General features: G+C 35.6%; 1 protein-coding gene across 9 annotated transcripts in view; it reads right to left on the bottom strand.

Annotated features, from left to right (window-relative positions):
- The window catches only part of LOC125048905 (tyrosine-protein phosphatase Lar), a 362,055-nt gene that overhangs the window by 79,712 nt on the left and 269,212 nt on the right, over positions 1-13,131 (bottom strand). For all 9 annotated transcript variants that reach the window (XM_047647857.1, XM_047647858.1, XM_047647865.1 and 6 more), the window contains one exon: positions 9,416-9,547. In XM_047647857.1, coding sequence (XP_047503813.1) covers positions 9,416-9,547 — 132 coding nt within the window. The remainder of the gene's footprint in view (positions 1-9,415; positions 9,548-13,131) is intronic.

Below are 13,131 nucleotides of genomic sequence, written 5' to 3'. Positions count from 1 at the left end.
TTCCCCGTCTCACCTCCCTCGGATAAGAAAAAAAGCTGGGGCGGCCGCAGAGCAGGCAGAATTAAATAGACGGCTCAAATAAAGAGTCTTTCCACCAACTTCGATTTTGTTCCCTTTTGGAATAGAGACTCTTGGGCCGTGGGATTCAAGTGCACAAGCGCTAATTAAATATTTGAGTTGGCGCCTGGGTGATAGTATGGGTGATAGTATAAGTGACCCCAGAGCTGGTGCTTTCCTCCCTCAACGTTTAAGTATGACAATACAGCGAGGACAAAAATTAGTTTTAATTTTCTTTTCATTGATTTTAATTATTACTATGTAGGTTAAGAAAATTAAAAATACTGACTTTGATTGTTATGTTTAGGTTTAATAAACTCGACAACATTTTTATTATTACAATTTTACTTAGTCAAAATAATAATCTTTCAGTTCAAGTTTAAGAATGCTTTTAATTCAACGCATTAGCAGATTCAAAACAAGCTACTGCATAACAATATTAGTTCGTTTATTAAATGCATAATATATAGAGAATATAAGACGCGCTGAATGATATAGCTTTAGAAGTCTTAACTTTAATGAACAAACGAAACACGGCTAATAAGCTGTTTAAAAATTTTAATTTGAACAACGCTCTTGGAGAACAGTTGCATAAGGCAATTCGCGAAGAGTAATGAAAAAACAATTTCATTTCTCGACAAAGATTAAAATCCTTTGCTATTTAGAATTTATGTTTATTGAAAATCTTATAACTAGGAAGCGTCCAGGCTCTTTGTAAGCGTCCTATACTTTGTGACTTTTAGTAAAAACAGCTGTGCAGCGTTTGTCTCGAGGGGGAAGAGTTTAGATTCGCTCGGCAATATGCATATATAGTGAGTTATGTTGGGCGACAGAGCTAAATCGCCACTCGTGGTAAGTGCCAAGGAAATGCATTTCACAGCAACTGAGAATAATCGTTGTCTTCACGAGACAAGCTGAGCTGCTTTAAAATATAATACTATGTTTTTTGCTAGTTTTATATGCAAATGTAACGCTACGAATTATGTCTTCTTCTTGTTTTGCTGGAATTAATCCTTTAATATCCTGTTTGTATAACAACACAAACACCATTCGTGTTGTTATACAAACAATACATATCGTCATAGTCGTAGAATAGTGACGGATCTGACAAATAGTAAACTTTACAGGGCAGCAATTTCAAAGTAAGTTTTTGTCATAACTACTTTAATTCATATTTGGTTATTTTGAAAATTGGCATACAAGCAAACAAAAGGGTTTGTTTTGAAATAAAATAAAAATAATTAAAATACACAGTTTTCTAGAAAATTCACATGTTTCTATCAAATCCGTCACTTTACCGACTGATTAATTTGAATTTTTTTTTATGTAGCTGTAAATTTAGTCAATGTAGTATCAAAATATGATAAAAGGTGGATTTTGGATTTTTTTCAAATCCGACATTGTTCTACGATCATGATATATAAGTAATGGGATAGATCGTAGATTATTTCATGGGTATAATATATTTCTGAGAAGTGTTGGGCCTAGTGGTTTCATCTACTCCCATTCCCAAAATCAAGTCCTGAGCACGATATATTGATTTAAACACACACAACAAAAATTGTGGGAAAGTTCAAACATCATTTATGGGGTACTACTGTGTAAAATGTTACAATAAAATGTGTGTGACATATTAAAACTAAATGAACGATGTAATGTACACTTTGTAAACAAGCATATTACAAATTAGAGGATTATATTTAAGATAAGACTGCTTGGAAACATGCTGGTCCTGCTCCATAGGACAATCATATGGCCTGGACAAAATCAAATTGGTTTACTGATTTTTTGTAATTTTTATTTTATAATACTACAAAATGTAATTATTTTATTTTTCACTCACACACTGTTTTATTATGTTTTATGTTTATTAGTCTTTAATGTATAATATTCTACGGTTTCGATATTTGTAAATATGTGAGGAACATGTATACTAACTTTTTTAGTTTAGTAGTTTTATCCTAGTAGTACATTGTCTTCACATATAATTATTTAACTAATGTATACAAAATATTGTAAACCTATTTTAAAAGAGTGTGTGTATTCTTCTCCACACGAAACTACCTTTTGGAAGGGGCAACTAGAATCATCTTTATATTGATCTAATTGAAATATGTAAATGATTTGATTTGACATGGAACAATACAGCAAAAATGGGTAAGCTTAATCACAATATTTTACCTTTCAGTACAAAAATGTTCATAGCACGCACAACTTATTAATATTATATTTAGGGAGGAATGAATAATAAAATCAAGATTGGAAAGCATCGGAATAATTACAACAATCTATTTAACCTAACCAAGCGCAGCAACATAACATGAATAATGTGAAATCTAACGTGGCGGTTTTGCGTTGTCCTAGTTATGTTACATATATATCTTATATATAAAATTCTCGTGTCCCAATGTCAGTTACCATACTCCTCCGAAACGGCTTGACCGATTTTTATCAAATTTTATATGCATATTCAGTAGATCTGAGAATCGGCTACTATCTATTTTTCATACCCCTAAGTGATAAGGGTTGTACACCCCTAAAATTTTTTTATGATACAGCATACAAAAATACATACAGCCCCCCCTATTTCTAGGAAACATTTTTTTAGTTCAATAAAAATAATTATGTACAATAATAAAAAAGGGGTTGTTGAGGGGTGAAAATTAGGGGTCGTATGTATTTTTGTATGCTGTATCATATAAAAATAATTTTTTTGAGGTGGACACCCCTTATCACTAAGTGGGTTGAAACATAGATAGTAGCCGATTCTTAGAATTAAGGTCTGTTTCACAATGTATGGATAAAGTACCAAATAGCTATGCAACACATAAATTATTTGGAAGATAAATTGGGCTATTTGACACTTCATCGGACACATAACTTATGATGGACTTTATGTGACGAATAGCGCTGTTTGACAGTCGTGAAACGCGACAAAAGTGTTTATCCTACTAATAATAATTTGGAACTTATGTAGAACTTATCCGTTCATTGTGAAACAGACCCTTACTGAATATGCATAAAAAATGTAACATATTTAACATATTTTCACAAAGCCGAGACGATAAATAACTCACATTAATATTAAGTCTGTTATACACGATTAGAATGCTATCCTTAGCTATTTAGAATGCTAACAAAAGATAATTAAAAGACCTTATTTTTCTGTTGGGTGAATAAAATATATCATACGCTGTATAATTTTAACATGAAATTGTCAAGTCAACAAGCCAAAAACATCCCCTTCCATCTTATAAATGTTAAATGTATGTGGGGTGAGGCGTCATCCATTAGTGAGTGACGGGTGATTGACATTTGTCCACCGACCTGACGCTCGCGCCGTCACATTTATTGTTCTCGGGGTTCAAACAATTGTTATTTCTTCGAATCAAAATTTAATATGTACGGATTTTATGTCCATTTTCACCCTTACGTCAATCGCATTGACAGATTCCTACTATCTTAGTATTTTTATAGACATTATATTACTAGCTGCCCCCGCGAACTTCGTTTCTCCTTACTACCTTTTTAGTACATTTTGCTTTCTAGATTTTTCCCTATATAAACCTCCGAGTTCAAGTTATAAGTACTAACAAATAAAAAATAGGGGTTGATCGTAGAAGATAAATGAAAATTAAGGGTTGTATGTATTTTTATATGCTGTTTCTTTAAAAAAAATTGTAAAAGAAAATTTAGGGGTGAAAATCCCTGATGAAAAATAGATGTTGTTCGATTCTCAGACTTACTGAATATCCATAAAAAAGTTCATAAGAATAGGTAGAGCCGTTTCGGAGGTGTATAGGAACCAACATTGTGACAAGAGAATTTTATATATTGGATATATTCACGGGTACATATGAATTTGTTAGTATTTAGTACCTGAATAAAAAAATATGAATTTTTCAAATAACACTAGTTATTATATTCCCGAAGTATTTTCAATATGCTATGCGAAATATATTGCTGTGAAAAAACTAAATGAAATCAATCAATTTTCAAGTTAGTACAAGCAAATAACAAATTTTCCCTTCATAAATTAACATTTTTTGATAAAATCCCCAGTTAAGCAATATCCAAATATATTAAAGAATTCAGTTTGTATTTTGGAATTGGTACGCTCTTTTCTTGAAGGACCCTAAGTAGAATTGGTTAAGTAAGTCAAGAAGCTGGTTCCACAGAGTGGTGGTGCGCGGCAAAAACTGCACTGCGAAACGCTCAGTTGTGGAACGACGGACGTCGAGGTAATACAGATGGTTTTTTGTATTCTGCGTTGACGTCCGATGATGAAACTCCGCTGCAGGTAATAGTCCAAACAACTGCTCAGATGAAATAACAACCGAATTATTTATCAAATGTACGTAAAACCACCATAATTAGTAAACTAAATAGATAAATTATTATTCATATTTCCCGAACTAAACCCGTATAAAACTGAAAGGGAAACAGGGATTTCCTGGCCGCAAATAGCAGTTGACAGACAGACAAATAGGGAGTAAAGTTTGATTTAAGATACATAATATGTATGGAGGCAGGGAGGTGTGAACGGTATTGGGGTTCCACAGTATACTTAGGGGAATATTAGAGATTATGTTTGAGTTTATTTGTAGATTTTCTTTTGTTTCATACAAATATACAGTTTAATATGAACCTGTTTCAAGCTATCATCCTCGTTTTTTTCTTAGAGTTTATCAAATATCTAAATTCAGTAAACTTCATAAAATGCTTTAGACTTTTGTGTGAGATTTAAAACATAGATTCAAATAGATTGTGATAGTCTTGTGTTTATTAGATTTTGATGTTCACTATTGAATATGATATTAAAATTTACAAATATTAGCCACAATACCTGTATCCCTAGGCTAGGCATACGTACTCATGAACTATAAAAATCCAAAAATCGCAAAATATATAAAATAGTTTAATTAGTTAATGTATAAAATCTTATCACAAAAGTCTCCGAGTATGCATATTTTGTCTGATACATTCATTCTTTACATAAAGAGTGAAAAACTTCAAATGAAAACTGACCTATTTCCATATTTCTTAAAGACATGACAAGGTAACTATAAAAGCTTATCAAATAATTAAGTCGACAGCGAATGTTGTTAAAACTAAAAGTTGTCACGCAACACATAATGTATTGAACTTATCAACTAAGCAGCTTTAACGAGTTTTTAAATTGTAATAACTGTGTTATTATTATACGAGCCAAGGCTGTACATTTTGCTCACTCAGGTTTTCTTAGTTTTATAAGCGTGGCGATTTCCTAAATCCTCGGAGTTACGCCCCGAGAGTATAGCCAGACATAGACACTGTGTTATTATTGTACGAGCCAAGGCTGTACATTTTGCTCACTCAGGCTTTCTTAGTTTTATAAGCGTGGTGATTTCCTAAATCGTCGGAGTTACGCCCCGAGAGTATAGCCAGACATAGACACTGTGTTATTATTGTACGAGCCAAGGCTGTACATTTTGCTCACTCAGGCTTTCTTAGTTTTATAAGCGTGGTGATTTCCTAAATCGTCGGAGTTACGCCCCGAGAGTATAGCCAGACATAGACACTGTGTTATTATTGTACGAGCCAAGGCTGTACATTTTGCTCACTCAGGCTTTCTTAGTTTTATAAGCGTGGTGATTTCCTAAATCGTCGGAGTTACGCCCCGAGAGTATAGCCAGACATAGACACTGTGTTATTATTGTACGAGCCAAGGCTGTACATTTTGCTCACTCAGGCTTTCTTAGTTTTATAAGCGTGGTGATTTCCTAAATCGTCGGAGTTACGCCCCGAGAGTATAGCCAGACATAGACACTGTGTTATTATTGTACGAGCCAAGGCTGTACATTTTGCTCACTCAGGCTTTCTTAGTTTTATAAGCGTGGTGATTTCCTAAATCGTCGGAGTTACGCCCCGAGAGTATAGCCAGACATAGACACTGTGTTATTATTGTACGAGCCAAGGCTGTACATTTTGCTCACTCAGGCTTTCTTAGTTTTATAAGCGTGGTGATTTCCTAAATCGTCGGAGTTACGCCCCGAGAGTATAGCCAGACATAGACACTGTGTTATTATTGTACGAGCCAAGGCTGTACATTTTGCTCACTCAGGCTTTCTTAGTTTTATAAGCGTGGTGATTTCCTAAATCGTCGGAGTTACGCCCCGAGAGTATAGCCAGACATAGACACTGTGTTATTATTGTACGAGCCAAGGCTGTACATTTTGCTCACTCAGGCTTTCTTAGTTTTATAAGCGTGGTGATTTCCTAAATCGTCGGAGTTACGCCCCGAGAGTATAGCCAGACATAGACACTGTGTTATTATTGTACGAGCCAAGGCTGTACATTTTGCTCACTCAGGCTTTCTTAGTTTTATAAGCGTGGTGATTTCCTAAATCGTCGGAGTTACGCCCCGAGAGTATAGCCAGACATAGACACTGTGTTATTATTGTACGAGCCAAGGCTGTACATTTTGCTCACTCAGGCTTTCTTAGTTTTATAAGCGTGGTGATTTCCTAAATCGTCGGAGTTACGCCCCGAGAGTATAGCCAGACGTAGACACTCTCTGCAACTGTTACATTGCATTCATTCGTTACATATCAATAAACATTTCATTATTTCGATTATATTCTATTGTTGCGCGCGCATTGTCCTAGTGGATGCAGCGTGCGACTCTCATCCCTGAGGTCGTAGGTTCGATCCCCAGCTGTGACTTTCTTTCTATGTGCGCATTTAACCTTCGCTCGAACGGTGAAGGAATTGGATGGTTTAGATTTACAAACCAGCCCAAAAGATGGCGCCGTCAGTACTTTCATACTCTAATAGCCTAGTCACATGAAATATCCTGCAAGATAACGTCTGTCGGGTCCGCTAGTTTTTTATTTATCTGGATAACAAAAACTAGCACATGAAAATTTAAAATTGTGTATTGACAAAACGAGGGAAATCAATACAAACAGGGTTAACAACAAAAAAAAATGAACAAAATTCCAGACATAGCATAAAACAAATTACATAAGAATTAAATTATCTCTCCGATTGTACTGACGTTGACGATAAATCACGGTTAATCAGAGAGCCCGATTATTCTACTATGGAACCCACAAAGTTCTGGTTCACTCTTAGCGTCGGCCGCTTCCGATGATAGATCATATATGGCGTTACATTTTTCATAGCTGATCGAACTATTCGGGAGAGTGGAGGCATTAGGGGTGTTGCGTGGCGATACGTTTTTCCACCTCATTGCCTCGGGCTTATAGCCGTCATTACCGGCCGCACATATTTATGGGCGAAAATCGGAGTTTTTACATTTCAATCACGGGTCACGCGTATCACAGCTTCATTCACTACATAATAGACCTTAGTGTAAGCATTTTAAAAAGAGAAAATTTATTAAATCTCTATGTTCTTAAGAGGAATTAACTGTTCCATAAAAATAGCCTAACGCATTCATTATGGAAGTCTGACAAGTCATTGTTGACCTATTTATTTATTTATTTACACTTCGATACCTTATACAAAAACATACATATAAAAAAGCAGGGTACATAACGTTATTAGGCAACGGTCGGCCTTATCGCTAAAAGCGATTTCTTCCAGGCAACCCTAATATGGAACAATAAAAAAGAAACACCTACAGAGGGTAAAGTACAAGGAGTGCATAAATAATTAACAAAAACTCAAACTCAAAATAACATTTAAAACTATACTTTTTTTAAATCAATAAAACTATTGACTATAATATTTTATACATGTTGTAATCCTTATTAGTCTAATTAACAAAAAATCATATTACGAAGCATTGTGTCTATTTATTTCTTTATAAAAGCTTGCCAACGTAAAGGCACACTGGTCCTACAAGAAAAATAAAATAAAATATTTAATGTGACAAGCACTTATAACGTGTATGATATGTTCGGCTATAAGAGATAAAAAAATGAAACAATTTAGTTTTGTTTTTATTTTGTCTAAGGGAGCGTTCAAGTATTACGTAACGAATTTTTTCGTTTCGTAAAACGTTACAATGCGGGGCGGGGATTGAATTACGCGTTATTGTTAATATTATATCGACTTTCCAGTACTTTATACCACATAATGGTAACTTTAAGGTATAAAGGGCCACTAGGTGGTCACGAAACGTGTTACTATACTTGGGTACAGAAAAACATTACGGCGCGTTACACGGGAGGGTCAATTATCTCCAAAAATTATAAACTATAAACTCCAAACGTAATACTTGAACGCTACCTAATATCTCCTGCAATAATGAGTAAAACCCATACATTATTAATATCTTTCTTTAAATATTTCTGGAGCCGCTTTAAACGTTAACCGATTTAAACGATAATTTTATTTTGCTCGTAAAATTTAAATCCTTTGATGAAGAACTAACCGGTCATATCCGGCACTTGACACATGAACCTTTGCCGTTTAAAAATTAATGAAGCGCCAATATTTCAGGCCTCATTTTTGGACCGAAGGGTAACAATAAAAATATTTGATCAATAATTAATTTTGATAAAGAGCTATAATAAAGTTGTACACGTTAAATGTATGATGAAGTGCCATAGCCCGGAAATGGGATATGGGAAACTTATTTCCCCGTTTTATTTATTTCTTTAAGGCAATGTGATTACAAAGACAAGTAGGTAGTCACAAAAAACATTTTAGAAGGCAATACTTGTTTATTAGGACAATAGTATTTAGTATTATCAATAGAACGTATACTATGTTAAACTTGATAGAAGTAGGAAAAGACTGGCAGACATCTGAAAAGGATCGGAGGAAGTCTTCACCTAAGAGCCATATCTATAGGCGTCTAACATATAATAACTACTAACATTTGAAATTGCCTTAATATGGAAATATAAAACACATTATTATTGTTAATAATTTAGCCATTAACTTAGTACGATGTCCTGTACACACGTCTTACATACACAAAAATATCTAATAATGTAAAACATTCTCGACTCCACTTGAACACACAAAACATTTCATCAAAATCTGTCCAGCCGTTTAGGAGTTTAACTGCTAACACATGCACAGAAGACATATATACCAGCTTTTTATTTGCTGTATAGATAAATATCGTAACCCATCCAGGGCATTACCCAAACGCATACAAAAAAATTCATTCAAATCGGTCCAGATATTCTGAACATTTTAATTGGTAAATATTAAACATATATAACTATTATTCAGGAGTATCAGACACACATTTATATAGACATGGGCGAAAACATCCCTAAAATACAATAAAATCTCAGCGTGCTATTAGCGCCCAGATTAATCATTTCGTTCAATAAATATGTGCATTAATAACTGCTGGGTGTTTCATATATTCAATACATTCCAATGAACTTACTTGAAACTCTCTTTCCGTTCTTCCTCCACTGTATATTCGGCTTGGGGTCGCCCCGGGCGGCGCAGTAAAAAGCAGCGATGCCGTTAGCTCGGACTTGCAAATTCCGAGGCCTTATGGTAATTTCCGGTGGATCTAAACACACAAAACACATATATTAGATACCTTTTACAAAAAATAAAACACAATATTGTCAACGCATAAGACTTGTGCAGTGACCGAAAAAATGTCGTATGAACGAACACTTTTACGCGAGATAAGGTTTAACAAAGAAAAATAATGCGAAAATAACCTCTTACATCTCAAGATAGAAGATATGTCTTGAAATATAAATGCGTGGCGTGCCCGGGTAAAAGCCGCACAGGTATCCGACAAGAAATTATTTGGGTCACCGTGATTAAAGTTTACCGGCCGCTTGTTACGTCCATTCGAACCAATTTTACACAATGAATAAATTAAGAAATCTTGGATCCCTTACTAACAATATTATCCCAACCATAAGTATCCCACTTTAGCTACGCCGAGCAAACTCAATTGCTTCCCGGAACTCACTAAACCAACTTCAGAATTGCGACACACAAAAATTCAGACCGTGAATTGTTATCGTGCATTAGCGAGGCTGTACATTTTCATTACTCCCAGCGAAATTAATGGCATTATCTTGCGGAAAAATGCGCCCCGAGCCACGAAACAATTATGTCCGAAGATCACGAAGACACGTGAACTCTAGAGAACGCGAATCCCTGCGTCAAATGAACCCGAACAAAATGTCTAACGGAACCCCGAGAGGCAAGAACATTGGACATACGCCGCCGGGAGCGTTTGATTCCTGAACTAGAAAATGAAATCCCATTTAGTTCTCTATACACATTCGGGGCTAATCCCACGGGCGAAGATCGACTGCGATCAATGTGACATTAATAAACGAACGAGTAACGTATTTTCGGAGAGTGTCACACAGGAGTTAAAATATTCATAGAACGGACACCGTAGAGATCACGATGAGATTGGAGATCTAAAAAAGCGAATCGGCTTTGAGCGGCGCTCGGCAAAACAATTCATATCGAGCGGTCGGTACATAATTTTCACCCCTGACCGCAAATAAAAACTCAATCTATATTCGCGGCGACGTCACGGCGCGGGCTTAATGACTGCGCTTCCAATTATAGGGCTGATGGGATCTTGCTAACTAACCGAATTGTTGTGATTTGTTTACTTTGAATTATCGCTCCAAGTGACGGATCGCTTTTATTCCCCGACGTTGACGGTCACGTTTTGTATGTGCGCGGATAGAATCGGGACGTGCCGACGCACGCATACAAATAAAACAGCGGCCATTTTTTGCGTTATTCGCGGGAACGTAGCGAGATTAAATTACGCGGCGCCTAGACGTCGCTGTGTGTGAAATTAAATTGCTGCATCGAGCGATTTTGCGCTCGCTGTTTCACAGATTACAGCGAAATGTACGTTTGCTAAAGCGAAGGTAACGCGCCGTTGCTAATTAATTAGTATGCACTGCAGTATAACGTCCGATATGGCAAAAAAACGGTCTAATTGCCTCAAAAGATTATAACGTAGCGCTTAGTTAATATCGAAAAAAAGCGATGCATTTTCCGAGAACAGTTAAATGGGAAATTGATTAGTAACGCATGCATATCACTGAATTGCCATCAGCATACAGCAATTACGGAAAGCCTGGGGTCAATACCGGGTCAAGGAGTACGTCACTCAGCAAACAATTCCTTTACAGGCCGCTGAAACTCGACTTTAATTTTTATGAACTTTACTAATTAGCTTGTATCGTTTTTTTGCACTTGTAATTTCTGATATGGCTTCGTTAATAAGCTTTAACTTTGAGTTGCAATAAAGTTAACATTGTGATATTCATAATACCCGTTCTATAGCTGCAAATACATAGGTACAAAAGATTGCTTTAGAACAATACAATTTTTTATTTTAGACGGCCCCTAGCGTGCGACTCTCATCCCTAAGGTCGTAGATTCGATCCCGGGCTGTGCATCAATGACCTTTCTTTCTTTGTGTGCATTTAACATTCACTCGACGGTGAAGAAAACATCGAGAGGAAACCGGCTTGCCTTACCTAAAAAGTCGACGGCGTGTGTCAGGCACAGGAGGCTGATCACCTAGTAGTAGATTGACTAATGAACATGAAACAGACACAGAAATCTGATACAAAAGGTTGTAGCGTCACTAATTTATTTAAATTAATTAAATAAAGATTTAATGTTTGACAGGACTTTAATACTAAATTCCGACCGATCAAACAAAATCAGTTTCATACCACCGAAACCGACCACACTTCATCAGTTGGTATTTATTATAATCACTTATGTATGTGACCGAAAACCAACGATACTTATTTAACGATAAAACATATAATTCAACCAACACGTACTATCGATTTTAAAATTAATTTATGTACTTTAAACTGTGTATTTAAAATCGAATGCTGTTGAATTTGTAAAAAGTAATATGCAAATTGAGTTGCGCCAATAAATTCGTGGTTTTAAGTGGAATTGAAACCTTTAAAAGATAGTTTAAAAGTATTTATTTACATTTAATCCTTGTATATTACAATACAATATGCCATTGCTGTATATCGTATAAGAATAAAAGAAATTAAGGTTTTTTAATAAAAGAGAATTCATTTTCTTTAGGTGTTATACAATTTACATATTTTTTAACTCTTCGAACAGATTATAGCCAAAAGAAATAAAAATCAGCTCCTGTCTTGTTATTTTCCGTAAAACAATAGACAAAAAGCGTTTCATTGATGTTTAATTGACCAAACGGCAATCATGAGACGCTTTCACGCATTTTCTTTTCGTCATTTGTTTTAAATCCTCACCACCTAATATACGTTAGGAATGATCCTTCATTCATCATTCAAGTCCGTTCGTTCGTGAGCGATACCAATATGTCAAACTTTATATAGAAAAACTTTTGAAACTATATTCAAGTTTGATTTTTTTTTATAGAAGGGGCAAACGGGCAGGAGGCTCATCTGATGTTGGGTGATTCCGTGGCCCATTAACACTCTCAATGCCACAGGGCTCGCCAGTGCCTTGCCGGCCTTTTAAGCTACGCTCCAAGTCAAATGAAGGGCAGCTGGTTCCACATAGTGGTGATGCGCAAAAACGCCTTAAGAAACGCTCCGTTGTGGAAGGACGGACGTCGAAACGGATACTAAAACTTTCCATGTCTATAAATTCATCGAAATCGGTTTAGCGATACAATGGAATAGAATTTAAGTTTACAACTTGTATTGATTAATTGCAACACCCGAAGCAATCAAAAATTTCACGCTTCTATTTGCCCTTTGTATTAAAAGAACTAATTTAATAGCAGTTAATAGATGTAACAAACACAACCTAGTTTTTGTGAAAGTTAACTATGTGTGTAACGAAACTGAGTATAATATTTCTAGTACTAAAAGGCTTATACAAGTCTCAGTGTCGAGACTCAGCCCTAAGTGTGACTTTCGTATACAAAATAGAACAGATTTTTTTTGCTATAAACCGCTATGGTCTTTGCAGCCTTGGGACACCCATAGCAGTACGGTCTTTGAGGACTATGGTCTCTCTTTTAATCAATTTGAGGTCGTATCTGCCAGATCCCCACCGGGAGTCGATTCCACAGTTCTCTAGTTCACAAATGAGACTAAGAAGGTATACGCTTATTAATAAGACAACAAATTC

Source organism: Pieris napi, chromosome 4 (genome assembly GCF_905475465.1).
Source record: "Pieris napi chromosome 4, ilPieNapi1.2, whole genome shotgun sequence".
NCBI lineage: Eukaryota > Metazoa > Arthropoda > Insecta > Lepidoptera > Pieridae > Pieris > Pieris napi.
Note: the sequence above shows the minus strand (reverse complement) of the source record. Positions and strands in the feature narration are given on the sequence as shown.